General features: G+C 45.1%; 1 protein-coding gene across 1 annotated transcript in view; it reads left to right on the top strand.

The window, feature by feature from the left end:
• The window catches only part of birc6 (baculoviral IAP repeat containing 6), a 348945-nt gene that overhangs the window by 179765 nt on the left and 144149 nt on the right, over positions 1 to 25031 (top strand). The window contains 5 exon segments of the mRNA XM_055639933.1: positions 2230 to 2486; positions 3964 to 4072; positions 9951 to 10172; positions 16733 to 17528; positions 19170 to 19313. Of these exon segments, the coding sequence (XP_055495908.1) occupies positions 2230 to 2486; positions 3964 to 4072; positions 9951 to 10172; positions 16733 to 17528; positions 19170 to 19313 (1528 nt within the window).

Raw genomic sequence — 25031 nt, 5'->3', positions numbered from 1 at the left:
GTATTCAGACTGGCTTCAAGGAATGTTTCCCCAACAGCAGAAGGATATGGGGAATGTAAGTGGTAGGAAATATGAACTGGGAAGCCATGAATGTGGGCTGGAGTGTTCATGTTGAAGGAATGGGTTTACGAGCTCGGTCACATTTGAAGAAGTGAAAATAAATACAGCGAGTCGCTACTGCTGCTGAACTCTGAAGGAAGAGGAGTTTCTCAGATGAGTGGTTTGAGAAATAAAAAGGGAGAACGATATACAAAAGAATATTGTTTAAGAGGGAACTGCAGATGCTGGAGAATCGAAGGTTACACAAAGGGTGTAAACCCTGAAGAAGGGTTTCGGCCCGAAACGTTGCCTATTTCCTTCGCTCCATAGATGCTGCTGCACCCGCTGAGTTTCTCCAGCTTTTTTGTGTAACCTACAAAAGAATATTGTCTGCTTAATACCCTGACAGTTGGGGAGGAAAGAGCTTGGTGGCTGTTAAGAGAACTAGTATTGAACAGAAGATAGACACAAAAAGCTGGAGAAAAGGAATAGGTGATGTTTCAGGTTGAGGCCCTTCTTCAGACTGGGAGTCAGGGGAAAGTGAAATGAGAGATATCGACGGTGATGTAGAGATTTAGAACAAATGAATGGAAAAATATGCAAAAAAGTAATGATGATAAAGGAAACAGGCCATTGTTAGCTGTGTTTAAGAAGGAACTGCAGATGCTGGAAAATCGAAGGCAGACAAAAGTGCTGGAGAAACTCAGCGGGTGCAGCAGCATCTATGGAGCGAAGGAAATAGGCAATGTTTTGGCCCGAAACATTGCCTATTTCCTTCGCTCCATAGATGCTGCTGCACCCGCTGAGTTTCTCCAGCACTTTTGTCTACCATTGTTAGCTGTGTGCGAGGTGAAAACGACAATGAGACTCAACAAGATGACTGAAGCTAGTGCAATGACATGGGTGGGGAAGGATGGAGAAAGAGAGGGGATGCAAGGTTACTTGAACTGAGACAAATCAATATTCATACCACTGGGTTGTTGGCTGCCGAAGCGAAATACTGTTGGGATTGTAAGGTGAATGGAACAAGGCTCAAAAGAGGAGTAGCTATGAAAGAGAGATGCAGAAAAAGGTCTGTGATTTCCACCATGACTGGGCTCGTTGGTGGGAAGCAGCATCAGTTAATCGGCAGTCAGTATGTGGCTGGTCTGCATAAGCCATGAACAATGCTTTTGTTACAGTTGTGAAATGTACAATAATGGCATAAACAAGTTCAAGTCAGTTTTTACATTCATTTACTTTTAAGCATGTAGAAATCTCCACAAATGTTGCATAAACTCTAATATTTTGCAGTAAATTAAAATGGCCTGTCAATTTAGAGAGTTATTGCTTGAGATAAAAGTTATAACTTAGCACAGATAAGTGTCTCCAATCATCCAGAAATGTGATGCAACAGGTACATTACTTGATTAGTAGAAATGTCAGATGTTCTCGGGAGAAGGCAGGGGAATGGGGTTAGGAGGGAAAGATAGATCAGCCATGATTGAATGGTGGAGTAGACTTAATCCTACTCCTATTCCTTATGACTTATGACATTTGTAAATTTAGTATTCTACAAACATGTTTAATTCTTTACCCTAAATACTTGATTTTCTCCGGTATATATTTTTTTCTGTGGCTTGGTGGTTCTCATGAAACCATAGTAAGCAAATGAATAAGCAAATGAATTTGGAATATTCTAGTTTAAATCTTTGATGTCAATGGGTAATTAAGCTTAGTTAGTTAGCAGTGATGTATTGCTGTTAACTTCAGAAGGCAAACATCAGCTACATCTGGTCTCTGAACAATTAGTGCAGGGTGCAGGTAAAGTATGTGAATATCATAAGAGGAGAGCATCAGCCAGTACAGTGAGTATTATTTGTGTTTTTTGCTCACTGTCTACCCTTGAGAATCATTGCCAGTTCAGCAAGTAATAATGTGTAGGAAAGAACTGCAGATGCTGGTTTAAATAGAAGCTGGACTCAAAATGCTGGAGTGACTCATCGGGACAGGCAGCAGAGAAGGAATGGGTGACGTTTCGGGTCGAGACCCTTCAGACTGACTACCAGCAAGCAATAAAGATGTGCAGGAGTAAAGTGGCTGCTTGAAATGAGAATAGAGAATATTAAACGGGGCAGAGGGAGAAATAACCTCTAATCTTTTCAAACTTAACTTGGATAATATTACAGAAGTGTTCACTTGTGTTTTCAGCATTGGATGGATGCGACTCCTTCATCATTGCTTAACCCACATCAGTGAACTGGAGGCGATGATGGCCTGTGCAGCAGCTCCGACTGCTAACCTACTGCAGACCTGTGCCGCTCTCCTCATGTCTCCGTATTGTGGCATGCATTCACCAAATATTGAAGCTGTCTTGGTCAAGATCGGCTTGCAGTCGACCAGGATTGGTCTGAAGCTGATTGACATCCTTCTCAGGAATTGTGCAGCTTCAGGCACTGACCCAACAGGTAAAGGTTACTCAGCGTGAAACTAAGGTCACAAAGAAAATGGGTGAAGGCAGAGCTATAGACGTGCACTTCAGTAAGGCCTTTGACAAGATTCTGCATGATAGGCTCGTCCACAGGGCAAGGGATCTGAGCTGTGTTGACAAACTGGAGTCAACCCTCTGATTTGGATGCAGAGGGTACCAGTGGATGAGGTTTTTGTAACTGGAAGTATGTAACAAGCGATGTACTGCAAGAATCAATGCTTGGATTTTTGTTTATACTATAGTATTGTCTTGGTTGAGAATAGTTGGATTACGAAATTTGCAGATTATACAGACATGTGGAGTTGTAGATAGTCTCAGGATACGATAGGCATTAGATTGGCAAATTGGATCTAGTGATGGCTGGTAGAATTTAATCCAGACAGGTATGTAATGCACTTTGGGGATTCGAATTCTGGTAGGACCTGTGAAATCAATGGCAATTCCCTTAGCGTTGATATACAGAGGGATCTTGTGGTGCAAGACCATCATTTGCTCAAAGTAGCAACATGGGAGAGTGAAGATGACAAAAGGGATGGGCTGTTATTTTGCAGTTGAACAAAAACATCAGTTGGGTAGCATTTGGGGTATGGTGTACAGTTCTGATTGCCACACAGTAGGAAGGTTGTGATAGCAAAAGAAAGGTCAAAAGAGATTCACCAGAATGGCGCCTGGAAGGAGGACTTTTGTTACAATAGGAAAATGTATAAGCTGGGCCTTAGGGGGCAGGGGGTGACCTTAGATGTTAATAAAATGATGAGGAACATAGGATAGAGATAGTCCTTTATTGCAGGGCAGGTGATTGTAGAACCAGAGGGCCTAGGTTTACTATGAGGGAGGAGAAAGATTTGAGGGGTACATGTTTCATGGTTATTTAGGGCTGCTAGAGGAGATGGTAAATTGAGATACAACTATAACTTTTTTTAAAGCATTTGGACAGGCACTTGAATAGAAAAGACATAAGGATACAAACCACACACAGGCTGATGTGAACAGTGTGGATACGGAAGCTAATGTGCAAGAATGAGGAGGCCTGAAAGGGCCTGTCTCCATGCTGTACTGTGATGTAGGGATATTGTCAGCTTTTCAGTTAATCAACTCTAAAAGGTGAATCAATAATCAAAACTTACAGATGAAGAGAAGGTTGGACAACTATATTTTTTCAATGTGTTAATCACGTATTTGTTAACAGTAAGTCGGCAAGTGCCTCATTTGATTAACAGCCATACGAAGCAAAATGGGCGTAGATTTAGAGTTGTTGTTAATGACAGAATGACAGGTAAAATGGTTGAATCTTATTCTGAAATAGATGAATTTCGTATGGTCACCATTAAATACAAAATAAGGTATTAATTCGGGAGACATGTTGGGAAGATGGTAATGCTCAATATTTTTCTCCATGTTCCTCATTAATTTCCCAAAATAACTGATCATGCTTTAACTTTGTGTCCAACCAGATTTAAACAGTCCTTTGCTTTTTGGGCGACTAAATGGTCTTTCTTCTGATTCAACAATTGACATCTTGTATCAGCTGGGAACAACTCAGGATCCTGGTACTAAAGACAGGTAATGCATCTTATTGTAGGATCTTGTTGTAAAGATCTGCTTCACTTTTTAAGTTATTCTTTGGGAAATTTTAATTTATAATAGTCTAAGCTATCCATGCCTTTCTACAACAGGCAAAATTTGTTAAGGATAATTTATCTCACCAAAAATGGCCATGTAGTGGATGTGTCTTTTTACTGCCACTTTACTGCAATGTAAACACTCCACAGCAGCTTTTCCAGGTGAGATTTCTTAGTGCCCGATTGTCAAATAGCCAATGAAGTATCCTGTGTATGGTCAGTAGAAGTTAACAATGAGTAATCTATTGTACCATCTTGTCAGGCTCAGTGATCATTAGTGGATTCTCAAGCACTTTAAGTTTTAATGAATGAATGTAATTGAAAATGTGAATTAATTTAACTATGCACTTCAAAAACAACTTGGGGACAGACAGGCAGTAGTTTGCATTGTGTTAGCATGCTACTGATGCCTGTATTGCAGCTGCTGGCCTTGGCAAAGGGGCTTTTGTTTGGAGCAGAGGAGAGCTGATGTGTTACGGAACATTTTATGATGCTGCTTTGGTTTATATGAAACAGACAAGATTTTGATATTTAGCTATGCAATTTTACCAGTAGGAGATAGAAAATAAATCAAAAAAGAGCTTTAATTTATTCATGTAAAGATTCAGATTCAGATTCAGTACAGAGACAACGAAATGCAGTTAGCATCTCCCTGGAAGAGCGACATAGAATATGATTTCAATAAATAAATCTATTTACATGCATACAGTCATAGACTTATTTTTCCTGTGGGAGGAGTGTCCGGGGCGGGGGGGGGTGACTGGCAGTCACCGAGGTACATTGTTGAGTAGTGTGACAGCCGCTGGGAAATAGCTGTTCCTGGACCTGCTGGTCCGGCAACGGAGAGACCCGTAGCGCCTCCCGGATGGTAGGAGGGTAAACAGTCCATGGTTGGAGTGAGAGCAGTCCTTGGCGATGCTGAGCGCCCTCCGCAGACAACGCTTGCTTTGGAATGACTCAATGGAGGGGAGCGAGGAACCGGTGATGCGTTGGGCAATTTTCACCACCCTCTGCAGTGCTTTCCGGTCGGAGACAGAGCAGTTGCCATACCATACTGTGATACAGTTGGTAAGGATGCTCTCGATGTTGCAGCGGTAGAAGTTCACCAGGATCTGAGGAGACAGATGGACCTTCTTCAGTCTCCTCAGGAAGAAGAGACGCTGGTGAGCCTTCTTGACCAGAGTTGAGGTATTGTGGGTCCAAGAGAGGTCATCGGAGATGTTGACCCCCAGGAACCTGAAGCTGGAAACACGTTCCACCTCCGTCCCGTTGATATGGATGGGGGTGTGCGTGCCGCCCCTAGACTGCCTGAAGTCTACAATGAGCTCCTTGGTCTTCTTGGAGTTAAGGGCCAGGTTGTTGTCAGCGCACCATGCTGCTAGGAGCTGGACCTCCTCCGTATAGGCCGACTCATTGATGAGGCCAATCACCGTTGTATCATCTGCATACTTGATGATGGTGTTAGTACCATGTACAGGTGTGCAGTCGTAGGTGAAGAGGGAGTAGAGGAGGGGGCTCAGCACACAGCCCTGAGGAACGCCGGTGTTCAGGGTGAGGGTTGAAGAGGTGTGTTTGTCTAACCTCACAGACTGGGGTCTGTTGGTTAGAAAGTACAGTATCCAGTTGCAGAGTGAGGGGTCGATGCCCAGGTTACCGAGTTTGGTGATCAGTTTTGATGGTATAATGGTGTTGAATGCTGAGCTGTAATCGATGAACAGCATTCTTACGTAAGTGTCTCTGTTGTCGAGGTGGGAGAGGGCCGAGTGAAGTGCTGTTGAGATGGCATCCTCCATACTCCTATTCTTGCGGTAGGCAAACCGATAGGGATCCAGTGTGGGGGGTAGGCAGCCTTTGAGGTGTGCCAGGACCAGCCTCTCGAAGCACTTAGTGATGATGGGGGTAAGTGCAACTGGGCGGAAGTCATTGAGGCTTGCCGCAGTGGAGTGTTTTGGCACCGGCACGATGGAGGTGGTTTTAAGGCAAGTGGGGACAACTGCTTGGGCAAGTGACAGGTTGAAGATGTCAGTCCAGACGTCTGTCAGCTGCGCAGCACAGGCCCTGAGCACGCGCCCGGGGATGCCGTCAGGGCCAGCAGCTTTACGTGCATTAGTCCTACTCAGTGCCACGTACACGTCATAGGGGGTGAGTGTGAGGGGTTGGTGATCAGCAGGGAGCACAGCCTTGATGGCTGTCTCTAGATTGTCCCTGTCGAAGCGGCCATAGAAGTGGTTAAGCTCCTCAAGGAAGGAGGCGTCGCTGGATGTGGGGGTGATGTTGGTGGGTCTATAGTCCGTGATGGCCTGGATGCCTTGCCACATGCGTCGGGGGTCGGAGTTGTTGTTGAAGTGCTCCTCAATCCTGAGCTTATGGCAGTGCTTGGCCTTCTTGATGCCCCTCTTCAGGTTAGCCCTGGATGAACTGTAGGCTCGAGCATCGCCTGACCTGAAAGCGGTGTCCCGTGCTTTCAGCAGTAGCCTGACCTCGCTGTTCATCCATGGCTTCTGATTCGGGAATATGGTCACCCGTTTGAGGGAGGTGACACTATTGATGGTGGAGTTTATAAAGTCCAGAACAGAGGATGTGTAGGAATCAATGTCCGTGTGGGAGTCAAGGGTGGCCTGGGCTGCAAACGCCTTCCAGTCAGTGTTTCCAAAACACTGCTGAAGTGTGGAGTCCGCTTCCTCTGACCAGACTTTAACTGTCCTCACAGTGGGTTTAACCCGTCTGATGAGTGGGGAGTACTTAGGGAGCAGGAACAATGAGAGGTGATCAGACTGACCAAGGTGGGGGAGGGGGATGGCTTTGTAAGCTTCAGCCATATTAGTGTAGACTTTATCCAGTGTTATATCCAGACTTTATAAAGCACCAGGATGGGTATTATGTGCTCGACCTGCTTCTACCCGTGAGCTGGTAGCTTTTGAAATAATGCATGATTGGTTTAGATTGAATCATCTGAGGCAGAGACACCAAGATCATTTCCAACATCTGTGTCTATGAGTTATGGGATCATACTGATTTTGCCATAGTTTATTGCCATAGTTTATTCTAAAGCATGGAAACAGGCCCTTTGGCCCATCGAGTCTAGGCCGACCATCAATAACCTGTTCACACTAATTCTATGTCATCCCACTTTTCTCATCCACTCAGGTGTGTGTAGGAAGGTGGAGTCTAGCATAGGCAGGACCTAGACAGTGGATGGTAGGGCTCTGGGGAGTGTAGTAGAGCAGAGGGATCTAGGAGTATAGGTGCATGGTTCCTTGAAGGTGATCACAGGTAGATTGGGTGTTCAAAAATGCTTTTGGCACATTGGCCTTCATCAGTATAGAAGTTGGGAGGTCTGAGTTGGATGATCAGCCACTGAGTTGGATGATCAGCGATGATCATATTGAATGGCGGTACAGGCTCGAAGGGCCAATTGGCCTACTCCTGCACCTATTTTCTATGTTTCTATGTTGCAGTTGTATAAGACGTTGGTGAGGCCGCATTTAGAATATTGTGTTCAGTTCTGGGCACCATGTTAGGCAAGATGTCGTCAAGCTGGAAAGGATACAGAGAAGATTTTCAAGGATGTTGCCAGGACTAGAGGGTCTGAGCTATGGGGAGAGGTTGAGTAAGCTGGGACTCCATTCCTCGGAGCGCAGGAGGATCAGGGGTGATCTTATTAAGCTGTATGAAATCGTGAGAGGAATAGATTGGGTAGATGCACAGAGGTTCTTGCTCAGAGTAGGTGAATCGAGGACCAGAGGACATAGGTTTAAGGTGAAGCGGAAAAGATTTAATAGGAATCCGAGGGGGAACAAGCTGCCAGAGGAGGTAGTTGAGGCTGGGACTCTCCCAACATTTAAGAAACAGTTAGATAGGTACATGGATAGGACAGGTTTGTAGAGATATGGACCAGATGGGACTAGTGTGTGTGGGACATGTTGGTTAGTGTGGACAAGTTGGACCGAAGGGCCTGTTTCTACATTGTGTCATTCTAATTATGATACTCCCAACACACGCAGGTCAATTTGGAGAGGCCTGTTAATCTACAAACATGTACGTCTTTGGGATGTGGGAGGAATCGAGCACCATGAAGAAACCCACACGGTCACAGGGAGAACATAGAAATGCCACACAGACGCCCAAGATCAGGATGGAACCCGGGTCTCTGGCGCTGTGAGGCAGAGGCTCTACCAGCTGTGCCACCATGTCACCCCCATGGTGCCATTTTCCTCTTTCAATTGCTTGCCCAGGAGTTATTGATCAGTGTCTATGTTTAATTTGGTTTATTTTATTGTCACGTGTACCGAGTTATAGTGAATAGCTTTTGCTGCATGCTAACCAGTTAGTGGAAAGATTATTCATAATCAACGATCGAGTCATCCACAGTGTATAGCAATGTTACAAAATTTTGAGATTTAAAAAATCAAGCCTGCAATTTATCCAATGAGATAAAGCATAACAATAAGTTTAATTTGACACCTAATTTACTTTCATATCTCAAGTAATAAAAAAGTTATGGCCATTTTCATACTAGGAAATTAGCATCTTGTTCCCTATTGATTTTCCATGGACATAACAAAAAAGCTGTGATCGTGGACAGTCAAAAGCCCATAACCTTCTTAAAAATTAAGAGAACTGAATGACATTTTCAGTTATCATAGATTGAAGCATTCTGAAACAAATATAAAATAATCTTACTTGGATGGCCTGAAATTAAAGCATATAATTAGTTAGCAATTGTAGCTGATTTCAAACTTCAATTACTAGATCTAAACATCTATCCATTTCTTAATAAATGATTAACATTTTTAAATAGCCCAAGTGTCCAAATAATATTCACAAATAATTCACAATAAAACATGATTTTTAAATCTCATTTACATCAATTTATAGGCCAAATGGAAGGAATTTAGTGTTCAATTGCTGTAAATAAATGAATTTAGTGTTCTAATTGAACCCTCGTTGACATCGCGCTGGAATGCCCCCAGAAAAATACTGCGGGATATAAAAAGCCCAAAATGCACTACTCACTATAGAAAACTTTACATACAGGTTCTTAAGAAGCCCCATTTAATGTAAAAATAAGGTACATACCTTTAATTGTTTGCTTTATAAAACCCTGGGGCTGCGAGATGATGCGAGTTTAGAGAGTGATTTTAAAACTACTATAACTATTATACAAGGCCATAAAAACTAATAATACCTTTTGCGACGGGGTCTTTCAGCGATTTTCCGTTAATGATTTACTAGGCTGAACATTTTCGATTGCAACAGCCTAGTAAAAATCGCATTTTAAACCCGCCCCCTCTAAACAGCGCCAAAATCACACACACGGGGTAGGGCAGATGCTCAGCCACGATTCAGGTAGGTTTTGTAACATACCTACAGTGTACAGATATATGGTAAATGGAATAAAGTTTAGTGCAAGACAATGTCCAGTAATATCTAATTAAAGATAGGCCGAGGATCTCCAGTGAGAGGTAGATAGTAGCTCAGCTCCGTCCTCTAGTGGCATAGTTAAAGGAAGAAATGGTACTGTTGGAGGAGAGGTTTAAAAGAGTGAAGTAATTGTACTGCGTGATTGCAGATGTGACCAGCACACACACACACAGTCGCTCGGGCGCCATTGACTTGTCTTATCCAATGTCAGGTTGGAACTTGACCTGAATTCATGTGTGGACACAATTGTCAGTTGAGCAATAAATGGAGAGTTCATGATTTAATGGTGGAAATCCTTGTGTTCTTCAGTTTACAGCTTTTTTTTTTGAAAAAGGGATATGTATTGAATTTGTGTTATAATGTTCACTGAGCTGCCATGTATCTTTCCATTTCAGGATTCAGGCATTGTTAAAATGGGTTTATGACTCTGCTGGAGTAGCTGCACTGAAGAGAAGTGGTCACGTTGCGGCTGTAAATACTGAGAACATAACGCGTGAATATGGCCTCCTTATGCCATCGCCATCTCACCTGCACTGTGTCGCTGCTGTCTTGTGGCATAGCTACGAGTTACCTGTCGAGTATGATCTTCCAGGTTTGCTAACCAGAGATCTCTTTGAGTAAGTAAGATCCTTAACATTGCATTGATTTAATTGGGAAACACAATTTTCAAATACCCAAGGGTCCTTACATCTCCTTACAGATGCTGCCCGACCCGCTGAATTGCTCCAGCATTTTGTACTTTGCTCAGGATTCCAACATCTGCAGTTCCTTGTGTTCCAATTTATTTTGTTTACTCATTTTCTTTGCATTCATATTTAATGAAGTTATCCACGTTGGTGGCAAAAACAAGGGGGCAGATTATTATCTCAATGGGGTTAGGTTGGGTAAGGGGGAGGTACAGCGAGACCTAGGTGTCCTTGTACACCGGGGACAATGCAGCATACAAACTGGCAAGGAGTAACCTATCCCAGGGGATCAGGGAAGCGAAGAGGCTGTATGGACAAAAACTTAATAGCCACTTCGCAAATGTCAAAGACACACGTCCCTTGTGGCAGGGATTTCATACCATCACTGACTACAAGCCCCCCCCCCCCCCCCCCCCCCTGCAGCAGATATGCCAAAACGACCCCTCTCTACCAGATGAACTGAACGAGTTCTACGCACGGTTTGAGGTTAAAAACAGCACCCAGACACGTGCACTACTGCCATCTCCCAGTGACCAGTCGCTCAGGCTGTCCGCAGCCGGAGTTAAAAAGGCCTTTGCCAGCGTCAATCCACGCAAAGCTGCAGGGCCGGACAACATTCCTGGATGCGTTTTAAGAGACTGTGCCGAGCAACTGAAAGATGTCTTCACAGACATTTTTAACATCTCACTCAGCCAGGCAGTAGTGCCCAACTGTCTTAAGAGTGCCACCATCGTCCCTGTCCCGAAGAAACCAAACCCAGCCTGCCATAATGACTTTCGACCAGTGGCTCTAACACCCATAGTAATTAAGTGTTTTGAGCGACTGGTTATGCAGCATATCAAAAATAGTCTACCTGCCGACCTAGACCCACTGCAGTTCGCCTACAGAGCCAACCGATCCACAGAGGACGCAGTCTCAACAACACTGAACCTCGTACTGTCACACCTTGATCGGAAAAATACTTATGCCAGGATCCTCTTCATAGACTTCAGCTCTGCTTTTAACACAATCATTCCGCAGCAGCTGGTGGAGAAGTTGGAGCTATTGGGGGTTGATGCTGGCACATGTAACTGGGTCCTGAACTTTCTATCGCAACGGCAGCAGACAGTCAGGGTGGGCAGTAGGACATCAAAAACCATAGCCGTGAGCACTGGCTCACCCCAAGGCTGTGTCCTAAGCCCCCTGCTGTTTAGTCTGCTTACACACGACTGTACTGCTAGACTCAACAACAACTTCATCAACAAGTTCGCTGATGACACAACAGTGGTGGGTCTCATCAGTGACAATGATGAGTCGGCGTACAGGATGGAGGTGGAGCTGCTCACAGGATGGTGCAAATCCCACAACCTCATTCTCAACGTGGGAAAAACTAAGGAGATGGAAGTTGACTTCAGGAGGGCGGGAAAACAACACCATACACCTCTGCACATCGATGGAGCTGATGTGGAAAGGGTCAGCAGCGTGAAGTTCCTAGGACTCCACCTGTCAGATGACCTGACGTCCAAGACCAACACCACAGCACTGGTCAAGAGAGCCCAGCAGCGACAACACCCTCTCTGAAGACTACGGAAAGCAGGTCTCCCCATTACACACCTACAAACTTTTTATAGGGGGACAATCGAGAGCACATTAACTTACGGCATCAATTCCTGGTTCGGCAGCTGCAAGGCGTACGAACAGCACACACTAGACAGGATTGTGAAGACCGCCAGCAGGATTATTGGTGCTCCACTCCCTTTCCTGATGGACATATACAGGAAGAGATGTATCAGCAGAGCCATCTCCATCATCAAAGGCCCCTACCACCCATCGCATCACATATTCTCCATCCTGCCATCTGGGAAGAGGTACAGGAGCATTAGCTGCAAAACCAGCAGGATGCTCCTCAGCTTCTTCCCGCAGGCTATAAGACTGATAAACGGACTTTGCCCCCTGCCAAAGTATCGCGCACCAACCACCAACCTGGACACACTGCAGCAGAGCCACTGTCGGATCGGAACGCCTGTTGATATTTAGTAGAGAGTAGAGTGTATAATTTGTTCATGATATATGTATTTTTATTTCTATTTATTTTTTACTGCACACTGAATGGACACTGGTTGAGCAACGTTTATTTGTTTCCTCTGGGTATGCGAGTACTCGGGAAAATGACAATAAAGATATACTATACACCGGTCACTGAAAGTTGGCGTGCAGGTACAGCAGGCAGTGAAGATAGCTAATAGAATGTTGGCCTTCATAACAAGAAGATTTCAGTATAGGAGTAAAGAGGTTCTTCTGCAGTTGTATAGGGCTCTGGTAAAACCACATCTGGAGTATTGTGTACAGTTTTGGTCTCCTAATTTGAGGAAGGACATCCTTGTGATTGAGGCAGTGCAGTGTAGGTTCACGAGATTGATCCCTGGGATGGTGGGACTGTCATATGAGGAAAGATTGAAAAGACTAGGCTTTTTAGAAGGATGGGCTGGTTTGGAAGGATGAGGGAGGATCTTATAGAAACATATAAAATTATAAAAGGACTGGACAAGCTAGATGCAGGAAAAATGTTCCCAATGTTGGGCGAGTCCAGAACCAGGGGCCACAGTCTGGGAATAAAGGGGAGGCCATTTAAGACATGATTAATGAATAAAGATACGAATTTATACACAGTTTGTTCAGTCACCGCTTTGTTCCCTTTTTCTTTATGGTGAATGACCTTTGACAAATCCCATGATTCCTTGCATTTTTCGGAATGCCGAACTCGCTTATTATGTATCGCTCTTGGGCTCACACCTGCTTCTATATCTAACCTTTATCCAAAAATCTTCCTATCAGGGAACTCCCTTGCCCAAGGTTATCTATTGCCGGCTGTGATTTGTCCTGCCTCTTTTCGCTTACAAGTTGTTTTTTTTTAACCCAGGAGATTTTATAATGACATAAGGGGGAAAATGGTAACTAGAGAGAGAGAGAGTGGGAACCCTCAGGAATTAAAGCGGTCATCTCGGTGGAGCCACAGGAGATGGACAAGGCCCTCAATGAGTATTTCTCCTCTGTATTTACCGAGGAGAAAGACAGGAGGATGGAGGAACTTAGGGCAGTCAATGGAAGTGTCTTGAGAGCAGTCAGTGTTACGGTCAGAGGTGCTGAAGGTACTATCGTGTATGAAGGTAGACAAATCTCCAGGGCCTGATCAGATATATCCCAGGACATTGTGGGAAACTAGAGAGGAAATTGCGGGAGCCCTGGTTGAAATTTACGAGTCTTCTTTAAATACAGGAGAGACTGTGGCTAAATACATCAAGAATTTGACGGTGGCAAATGTAGCGCCTCTATTCAAGAAGGAGAGTTAGCTGATTGGATAGAAAATTGGCTTTATGGAAGGAAGCAGAGGGCGATGGTGGAAGGTCGCTTCTCGGACTGGAGGTCTGTGACTGGTGGTGTGCCTCAGGGTTTGGTGCTGGGCCCATTACTGTTTGTCATCTGCATCAATGATTTGGATGAGAACATACAGGGCAAGATTAGCAAATTTGTTGATGATACAAAAGTGGGTGGTTTAGCAGACAGTGAAGATGGTTGTGAAAAATTGCAGCAGGATCTTGATCGATTGGCTAGGTGGGCTGAGGAATGGTTGATGGAATTTAACACAGAGAACTCCGAGGTGTTGCATTTTGGGAAGTCTAATATGGGCAGGACCAAAGATCTTATAGCGAAGCAAGATTGGTTACTCTCACGCAAAAGTGAGGTACGCTCATGGGCGGTTTCATGGGTGATTATAGGACACATTTTAGCAACCTGACTCCGCCATCTTGTTCCGCCATCTTGCTCCGCTTTCTTGCTCCCGCCTTCTTGCTTCCGGCCAAAGATTGGATCCGCAGCGAGGAGAAGGAGTGCGGGGCCCGGGGCAGCGGGGAGAGAGAGTGCGGGGCCCGGGGCAGCGGGGAGAGAGTGCGGGGTCCAGGGCAGAGAGAGAGTGCGGGGCAGCCCGGGGCAGCGGGGAGAGGGAGTGCGGGGCCCGGGGCAGCGGGGAGAGAGAGTGCGGGGCCCGGGGCAGCGGGGAGAGAGAGTGTGGGGCCCGGGGCAGCGGGGAGAGAGAGTGCGGGGTCCGGGGCAGCGGGGAGAGGGAGTGCGGGGCACGGGGCAGCGGGGAGAGAGAGTGCGGGGTCCGGGGCAAGGGGGAGAAGGAGTGCGGGGCCCGGGGCAGCGGGGAGAGAGAGTGCGGGGGGTGCAGCCCGGGGCAGCGGGGAGAGAGAGTGCGGGGTCCGGGGCAGCGGGGAGAGAGAGTGCGGGGTCCGGGGCAGCGGGGAGAGGGAGTGCGGGGCCCGGGGCAGCGAGGAGAGAGAGTGCCCCAAGACAATGTTTCTTATTTACAATGTTTCTTATTTAATGTCCCTTGTCTAGTCTGAAATAAAGTTCATTATTGGATTAGAAGAAATATAATTGTGTGTGTTATATACATTTATATAATTTTCATGTATGTGTGTTTATAAACATTTTATTCCTTAACAAGAATCAACAGAATTATGAACTAACAGAATTATGAATCTAACCCTATAATCACGCACAAAAAGTCCCCCCCTGTCAATCACCCTGCGAGTCGGGTCGGTTCCGGTTGCTACAAAATCAACTCAAACACTGTTTGTGAGCCATTTAAAAAGAAATGATTTAAAAAACATTAAAAAAGACAATTACCAGAGTCAAATTTTATTCTTGACAAGAAGTTTGAACTGACAGATTTATGAATCTGACCCACACAAACTGTTGCCCCGCAACATTGATTACAGTGCGAGTCGGGTCGGGTTAGGTAGGCTCAGGTTGCTAAAATGGGCGTGGAAAATGCCCATGATCCCCTCCATAGCGTACTACACGTCAGTCCATTGCATTTAGCAGGAGTAGCCTATCTTGCTTCGCTGTAAGATCTTTGGGCAGGACCTTCACAGTGAATGGTAGGCCTCTGGGGAGTGTTGTAGAGCTGAGGGATTGTAGATCAATGCATGTTCCTTTAACATAGTGACCTCACCGCTACTAACCACTCCCCATTGTCTCTCGTATAATTGTAGTGTCCCCACCTCCAGCTCGCTCTCTAGCTCCAGTGATGACCACGGACAGCTATTGCATAGTGTGTGTTAGTGCTTATAATAAACTATCAGTAAAAGACTCTGTGTAGCAATCAAGTCATTTTACAGGGATCTAGATCAAGATCTAGAGTGCAGGTGGAGTCACAGGTAGGTAAGGTAGTCAAAAAGGCTTTTGGAACTTTGACCTTCATTAGTCAAAGTATTGAGTATAGACGTTGGGAGGTCATGTTGCAATTATGTAAGACGTTGGTGAGGCTGCATTTAGAGTAGTGTGTTCAGTTCTGGGCACCATGTTATAGGAAAGATGTTGCCAAGCTGGAAAGGGTACAGAGAAGATTTACAAGGATGTTGCCAGGACCAGAGGGTGTGAGTTATAGGGCTGGTTAAGTAGGCTGGGTCACTATTACTTGGAGTGCAGGAGAATGTGGTGATCTTATAGAGGTGTACAAAATCATGAGAGCAGTAGATTGTGTAGATACACAGAGTCTCTTGCGCAGAGAAGGTGAACCAAGGACTGGAGGATATATAGGTTAAAGGTGATGGGGAAAAGATTTAATATGAATCTGATGGGTAGCTTTTTCACACAAAGGGTGGTGGGTGTATGGAACAAGCTGTCAGGGGAGGTAGTTGAGGTTGGAACTATCCCAATGTTGAAGAAACTGTTAGACAGGTACATGGATAGGACAGGTTTGGAGGGATATGGACCAAATGCTGGCAGGTGGGACTAGTGTAGCTGGGACATGTTGACCGGTGTGGGCACGTTGGGCCGAAGGGCCTGTTTCTTCGCTGTATCACTCTGTGACTCTCTGACCCACTCCCCCTACTACTACAAGTCTGAAGTAGCATCTCAATGCAAAACGTCATGTATCCATTTTCTCAAGATGTGATGCCTGACCCACTGAGTTACTCCTGTATTTTGTGTCCATCTTTGGAGAGGATGTTTCCCTGTGTGGAGAATCTTGAACTAAGAATCGATGTTTAAAAATAAGGGGTTACCCATTTAAGATGGAGATGAGGCAAGATATTTTTGAGGTTGTTGAGACATTAGTACTCTTCCTCAATGTGCTGTGGGAGCTGAATCTATGAACATTTCTTTGTAAGCTGAAAAGTCCGAAGTTCTGCCACCAGACCTGGTTGTAGTGTCCACTGCCGGTTTGTGTAAATTGGGAAAAAGTTAGTAACAACCTTTTTTCTCTCAATTCTGACAAAGGGTTTTTCACATGAAACACTAGCTCTGTTTCTCTTTCCTTTTATACTGCCTGGCGTGCTGAGTATGTTCAGATTTTTCATTTTTTAATTTCAGACTTACAGCTTTCCAACTGTTAACAGCATGGTTCAAAGTGCTTTTCTACCTGTTCTGAATTGTCTGTATTGCAGTCATACTTTTTCACCAGAGCAACATTATCCTTGAGTTAATTCTATATTCTGTTTCATCAGATTGCTGTACAACTGGTCCATGTCTCTTCCGTGTAACATGGTTCTGAAGAAAGCTGTGGACAGTTTGCTATGTTCCATGTGTCACATCCATCCCAGCTACTTTTCGTTGCTCATGGGTTGGTTGGGCATCAGTCTGCCTCCAATACAAATGCAGCACAGACTTTCAATGACCGATGACAGCAAGAAAGAGGACTTGGATTCTGGTTTAACAGACGACTCGAAGAATGCACAGGCACCAATTGCACTAAATGAATCCCAACTGGTTACACTTGCAGCAGCAACACAGTCTCCAGAAGCTATTAAACAGCTTTTGGAATCTAGTTTACCTTCAATGCTTGTGAAGAGCTTAATCAGTTTCTGTTTCAGTCATATTTCTAGTCTGGATTGTGCAATGCCTTCTGCAGAGTTTGCCACAGACACAAACAAAAGGCATCATTCGCAACAGCGTGCAATGAGCAAAGTTCCCATCACAGCTGATCTGGTGGCTCCTGTTCTCCATTTTCTAACTGAAGTAGGTAACAGCCACACCATGAAGGACTGGTTAGGGGGGCCTGAAGTAAACCCCTTGTGGACAGCTCTGTTATTTTTATTGTGCCATTCCAACAGCAACAGTAGTTCTGTACACCACCACCAGAATGGATCTCATCATGTTGGTTCAAGGTATCTTCCTCCATCCTCTTCAACCATAGGAATAGGATTAACCACTCAACAAAGAACAGCAATTGAAAATTCAACAGTCGCATTCTTCCTGCAGTGCATTTCTTGTCATCCATACAATCAAAAATTAATGGCTCAGGTAATGTCAACATTGATTGCTGAATTTATTTGATGGCTGAAACTTTTTGTCTTGTGGGAACCTCAAATATTGGATTTAATGGGATTGAATATAATTTGAGTTAAGAAATAAGTGTGCGCTGCATTTGAAACAACTTTTTAACACTGTTTAAAGTGAAATTATTAATTAAGTTAAATTTTCCCAGAAAAGAAATGACTTCCCCCATCTGGTTGTGAACAATCAGTGCAAATATTGTTCTCAATCAAGCGGAGAAGGCCTCGAGATGGCTCTGGATCAGGAGAGGAGGTCCATGGGGAGGAGCAAATGCCACCTGAACACAGGTCGTGGTCTGATCAACCACGGCTGGGTCGCCTGGGTGAGGGTGTCTGATGTTGAAAGACCCGAAACACCCAATGATCCCACGTTACATCACTGATGATGTGTTCAGGAGCATCTATTGATGTATTTTTTATCAATCAGAGCCTTTTTCTGGCGACTGCACACCTTAACCAGAAAATTGAATTTTAATGACTTATTCCTGTTACTGAATCTAAATTCTTCATTATCCCTAATTGCCTCAGACAAAGTCATATCCACCGAGTAAATATAAAGACCATTAAGAATCAGTTGTGTGAGCCTATAGTTACCACCCAATCTTGCTCAGGATGTGGGAAGGAAGTGCAGATGGTTGTTTACACCAGAGATAGACTCATAATGCTGGAGTAACGGTGGGGCAGGACAGTGCGACTAGAGTAGATGGAGCAAGCTGGACCAAAGGGCCTATTTCAATGCTTTTGATGCCTATAAATGCCACAGTGTAAAAACAAATTTTCAACTTTGCCCATCTCACCTTAAAGCTTTGCCTTTGACTATTTAATTTTCCCATCGTAGGAATAAGATTCTGAATGTCTAATTTATTTATCCCACTCATAATTTTCAGGGTCGGGTCGGGGGGAGTTCCCCCCGCCACGGGTACCATGTAATCCCGTGTTACCTGCTCCATGGTTGGATAGTCGGCGACTAAACCGTCTCCTCTACCTGGTGTGCCAGGTGCGGAGGGGGCTGTGGACCCCCAGCAGGACCAGAAACAAAGGGCGGATGAGCTCCTAGCGAGCCAACGGCAATCCACACTTCAGTAGAAGTTGCGATCACTGTCATACACAGCATTGTAAGGCACTGTGCCCATTGAGGTTTTCAACGATGACGATGACTCATGATTTTACATACTTTTATCAGGTCTACCCGCAACCTCCGGCATTCCAGAGAAAACAATCCAAGTCTAGAACTAATACCTCTTAATCCAGGCACCATTCTGGTAAACCACCTCTACACCCTTGTTAAAGTCTCCTCATCCTTCCTGTAATGGGGTGACCAGAACTGTACGCAATTATCCAAATGCAGCAGAACCAAAGTCCTATAATACTGCCTCTTACCTGAGACATCGAAGATGAAGTAACGTTTCAATGGCTGAAAGCTGACTGTTTTGATCATGATAAACGTATAATATCTTGTTATGTTTGATTTGTTTACTTAAAAGCAATTTGATATTATGCTGAATATTGTGCAAGACTTTATCAGATGACCATTTAGCAATAACTGACAACAGTCATGCTGCATGGAAACATACAATGGAAACTTATTTTAAAATTCAAATACTTTCAGGTTCTGTGTGAACTATTCCAGTCAACACCTCAGCGATCAAATATCCCAACATCTGGAAATATTTCTGGTTTTATCAGGAGGCTTTTCTTGCAGCTGATGCTTGAAGATGAGAAAGTGACGGTGTTCCTACATTCTCCTTGCCCTGTAAGTACCAATTGACATTTATCACCACAGTTAACAACGAGTGCAGGTCTCCAGGTGACATTTTAGCTAGACTTGGTTAGATACACACATGACCTAGAATGAACGATTATAGTTAGAATATGGTGCATATGGAGAGTGGAAGCTAAGCACATTGATTTGCTACTGACATTGGAGAGGATTCATGCCAGCTTGGCAAAGTGATGTGAACTTCAAAGAGGATTTAGGAAGGGGACGTTTGAAATGTAGTAAGTGTAATAAACAGATGGTAAAAACAAAGTCAATCAGCATAAAGGGGTAAAACTGATAACAATTAAAGATGTAGAAACAATGAATTGTAGATGCTGGTTAATACACAAAAGGGCACAGTGCTGGAATAACTCAGTAGATTAGACAGCATCCCTGGAGAACATGATGGGTGATGTTGTGGGTCGAGGCCCTTCTTCAGACTGACTAAGTGGGTGGGAAGAAGAAAGCTCAAAGGAGAAAGGTAGGACAGACTGTTGCATGTAATAGGTCAACATAGAGTGATACAGTGTGGAAACAGGCCCTTTGGTCCAACTGCCCACATCGGCCAACAAGTCCCACCTACACTAGTCTCACCTGCCTGCATTGGGCCCACCTACACTAGTCTCACCTGCCTGCATTGGGCCCATATTCCTCTAAACCTCTCCTATACACGTACATGTCTAAATGTTTCTTAAACGTCACAATAGTACCTGCCTCAGCTACCTCCTCCAGCAGCTCGTTCCACACACCCACCACACTTTGTGTGAAAATGTTACCCCCTCGGGTTCCTATTAAATCTTTCCCCCTTCACTTTAAACCTATGTCCTCTGGTTCTCGATTCCCTTACTCTGGGCAAGAGACTCTGTGCATCTACCCGATCTGTTCCTCTCATGATTTTGTATACCTTTAAGATCACACCTCATCCTCCTGCGCTCCAGGAATAATGTCACAGCTTACTCAACCTCTCCCTGTAGCTCAGACCCTCGAGTCCTGGCAACATCCTCGTAAATCTTCCGTGCACCCTTTCCAACTTGACAACATCTTTCCTACAACATGGTGCCCAAAACTGAACACAAGACTCTAAATGTGGCCTCACCAACGTCTTATACAACTGCAACATGACCTCCCAACTTCTATACTCAATACTCTGACTGGTGAAGGCCAAAGTGCCAAAAGCCTTTTTTGACCACCCTATCTACCAGCGACTCCACCTTCAAGGAACCATGCACCTGTACTTCTAGATCCCTCTGCTCTACAACACTTCCCAGACTCTACCATTCAATGTGTAGGTCCTGCCCATGTTAGACTTCTCACATTTCTCTGTATTAAATTCCATGAAAAATTCCTTTAGCCCACCTGCCCAACCGATCAAGATCCTGCTGCAATTTTTAACAACCATCTTCACTATCTGCAATCGTACGCACTTTAGTGTCAGATGCAAACTTGCTAATTTTGCCATGAACATTCTCATCCAACATAGGCAAGGGTTTTGTTTTTGATAGGCAGATGGTTGGAACAAAGGCCAGAAATTAAAGGAAATTGTGAGACTGGTTTGAAGAATTGTGAAGTGTTGCAAATTGCAGTTGAATGCTCCTTGCATTTTCAACAAGTTAATGAATTTGACCTCTTTGCCTAAATATTTCAGTGGATTCGACATTGGGGACAGGCTGTCAAAAAAGGAAAGGATGGTTGTTGTGCGCTAATATTAAGGGGGGAGATTACTGATCTTGGCATGGCAGATTGTCACGGTGAAATGGATTCAATTTGAGACATACTGAGAAACAAGCAAAGGGCTGAAACAAAGGGAGAATCCAGAAATCGGAGGTGCAAAGGTACGAGGTGCAAAAAACGTTAAATTGCAAGTTGAATCGGTAGTAAGAAGGCAAATGCAATATTAGCATTTATTTCAAGGGAATAGAATAGAAAGACAGGGATGACGTGCTGAGGCTCTATAAGGCGCCGGTCAGGCCGCATTTGGAGTATTGTGAGCAATTTTCACCACACCCAATTACCCACATCCTCCGTGCTGCTCAACATCACTTCTCCATCATCAACAATAAAAATAATAATAATAATAATACATTTTATTTATGGGCGCCTTTCAAGAGTCTCAAGGACACCTTACAAAAATTTAGCAGGTAGAGGAAAATCATGTAAGGGGAATGAAATAAATAGCAGAGACATGACTAGTACACAAAGTAAATACAGAAATCAATACAAAACACAGTATAAGGCAATTAATGCACAGATGAAAAGGGATGGCACGTGGGGCTAGAGGACGTGGAGAGGTTTTTTAGAAGACAGAAAAGCCAGAAACCTCCAGGACTAGACACTGTTTTTTCTCTACTCTCAAGCTTTGTGCCGAACAACTGGCACTGGTCTACACAGACATTTTCAACCAGTCCCTGCAAACCTGTACTGTCCCTGCCGGCTTTAAAGTCTCCACTATTGTCCCTATACACAAAAAAAGCAAGGATTACTGGTCTTAATGACTACAGGCCTGTCGCACTGACCTCTGTAGTCATGAAGACCCTTGAAAGGCTTGTGCTGGCGAAGCTGAAAAATATCACAAACTCCCTGCTAGACCCTCGGCAGTTTGCTTATCGGGGGATATAGATCTGTGGATGACGCAGTCAACCTGGGCCTGCACTTCATCCCCCAGCACCTAGACCGCCAGGGGACCTACGCGAGGATTACGTTTGTTGATTTTAGCTCTGCATTCAACACCATTGTGCCAGAGCTATTACACTCCAAACTTTCCGAATTGACTGTGCCTGAACCCCTCTGTCGGTGGATCACCAGCTTCCTGACAGACAGGAAGCAGCATGTGAGGCTGGGAAAGCACATCTCGGACCCGCAAAACCTCAGCATAGGGTCACCGCAAGGCTGCGTACTCTCCCCTCTCCTCTACTCACTCTACACCAATGACTGCACTTCCACTGACTCCTCTGTCAAGCTTATCAAGTTTGCAGATGACACAACCCTGATTGGACTGATCAAGGATGGGGAGGAATCTGCCTACAGACAGGAAGTGTCACAGCTGGCGTCCTGGTGCCATCGCAATAACCTAGAGCTCAATGGTCTTAAGACAGTGGAACTGATTGTAGACTTTAGGAGAGCTCCCCCTCCCCTCACCCCACTCACCATCAACAACACCACAGTCACATCTGTGGAGTATTTTAAGTTCCTGGGAACCACCATCTCCAAGGACCTTAAGTGGGGGGCTAGCATCGACTCCACATTAAAAAAAGTACAACCGAGGATGTACTTCCTGTGGCAGCTGAGGAAGCACAATCTGCCACAGCCAATGATGGTCCAATTCTATACGGCCATCGTAGAGTCTGTCTTCACCTTCTCCATCATGGTCTGGTTTGGCTCAGCTACCAAGCACGACACCTGGAGGCTGCAGCGAATCGTCCAACCGGCTGAGAAGGTTATTGGCTGCAACCTTCCCTCCATTGACAAACTGTACATTGCAAGGGCCAGAAAGCGAGCGGGCAAGATCATCTCTGACCCCTCTCAACCTGGCCACAAACTCTTTGAATCACTTCCCTCTGGAAGGCAACTCCGGATTGTCAAAGCTGTCACAGACAATTAAAACAGCTTTTTTTCCCATGAGTAGTAGCTCTACTCAATAACCAAAAATCTGTAGCCTCCTTTTGCTCTGGTATTTTATTTAATTCACATGTTTAACCAATAAGGTTTTATTACTAATGTTTTATGTATCATTCTTAACTGTCACTGTATGTCATGTTGTCACGTGGGCGGAGCACCAAGGCAGATTCCTTGTATGTGAATACTTGGCCAATAAACTTATTCATTCAACAAATTTTGGGCCCCATATCTGAGGAAGGATGTGTTGGCTCTGGAGAGGGTCCAGAGGAGGTTTACAAGAATGATCCCAGGAATAAGTAGGTTAACATATGATGAGCGTTTGACAGCACTGGGCCTGTACTCGCTGGAGTTTAGAAGAATGAGGGGGGACTTCATTGAAACATACAGAATAGTGAAAGGCTTGAATGGAGTGGATGTGGAGAGGATGTATCCACTAGTGGGAGATTGTAGGATCAGAGGTCACAGCCTCAAAATTAAAGGTTCTTTTAGGAAGAAGATGAGGAATTTATTTAGTCAGAGGGTGGTGAATCTGTGGAATCCATTGCCAAAGAAGGCTGTAGAAGCGAAGTCAATTGATATCTTTATGGCAGAGATAGATTCTTGATTAGTACGGGTGTCAGTTTATGGGGAAGGCAGGAGAATGGGGTTGAGAGGGAAAGATAGATCAGCCACGGCTGAATTGCGGAGTAACTTGGTGTCAGCATGCAGGTACAGCAGGCAGTGAAGAAAGCCTTCATTGCCAGAGGATTTAAAGGTTAGGAGCAAGGAGGTCCTACTGCAGTTGTACAAGGCCCTGGTGAGACTGTACCTGGAGTATTGTGTGCAATTTTGGTCTCCTAATTTGAGGAAGGACATTATTGCTATTGAGGGAGTGCAGCATGGGTTCACCAGTTTAATTCCCTTGATGGCGGGACTGACATATGATGAAAGAACTGGGCTTGTATTCGCTTGAATTTAGAAGGATGAGAGGGTATCTTATAGAAACATATAAAATTCTTAGAGGATTGTTCTGGGTAGATGCAGGAAAAATGTTCCCAATGTTGGGGAGTCCAGAACCAGGGGTCACAGGTTAAGAATAAGAGGTAGGTCATTTAAGAATGAGATGAGGAAAAACTTTTTCACCTAGAGAGTTGTGAATCTGTGGAATTCGCTGCCACAGAAGGCAGTGGAGGCCAATTCACTGGATGTTTTCAAGAGAGAGTTAGATTTCGCTCTTAGGGCTAAAGCAATCAAGGGATATAGGCAAAAAGCAGGAACGTGGTACTGATTTTGGATGATCAGCCATGATCATATTGAATGGCAGTGCTGGCTTGAAGGGCCGAATGGCCTACTCCTGCACCTATTTTCTATGTTTCTATGGGTTGAATGGCCTCATTCTGCTCCTATAACTTACGAATGTGAATTGGGGCGGCATAGCAATTAAGTGCTGTTGGTGATGCTGGCGGCAGCAGCAACCTCCTCCCCCTCCCTTGCCCAGCCCCAAGCCCAGAGTCTGAGCCAGCTCCAACTCCAGGTCGGGGCTGAAGGCCACCCGCAACGTGGCCCAGTTTAGTGCCGGGCCGGTGGAGGCTGAGCCCAGGCTGGCACTCTGACCCAGGCGAGGCCGGGCCCCTCGCTCCTCCTCGGAGTTATGGATGAAGTGGCAGCGGGTACCATAGGGGCAGAAGCTGGTGTTGTGCAAGGTACGGCTTGTACTTGGTGTGGCGGCTGAGGCCGTGGGCGAATGGGCACTTGTCGCCGTAGCGGCACATCGGGGTGCGGGCTCCTCTGCAGTTGGAGCAATGTTGGGCTGGAGTTGGTGCTGGCTGTGAGTTCTGTGGGTTTGGGGCCGCAGGTGTTGTCAGTCCAGGCTGTCAGTTGACCCTGCAGGAGAGGCGGAGGTGAGCTGGGGTTGGCGCTTTTCCACGCTGGGCCTGGAGGCCGATGTCCCGTCGGTCCGGACGTCTCAAGTGGCGGTTCGGCAGCGCTTGCGGTCCAACTTTTATAGTTAATGCACTTTTCTGTTATGTTCATGCATATTTGCATTTGTCACTCAATGGTGACTTTTTTGAATGCACCAAGTAGTGTAATGTCCTCTCTGTGGTTTCTTCCTCGAAC

This window comes from Leucoraja erinacea, chromosome 8, assembly GCF_028641065.1.
Source record: "Leucoraja erinacea ecotype New England chromosome 8, Leri_hhj_1, whole genome shotgun sequence".
Classification (NCBI taxonomy): Eukaryota; Metazoa; Chordata; class Chondrichthyes; order Rajiformes; family Rajidae; genus Leucoraja; species Leucoraja erinaceus.
This window is presented reverse-complemented; position numbering and strand designations above follow the sequence as displayed.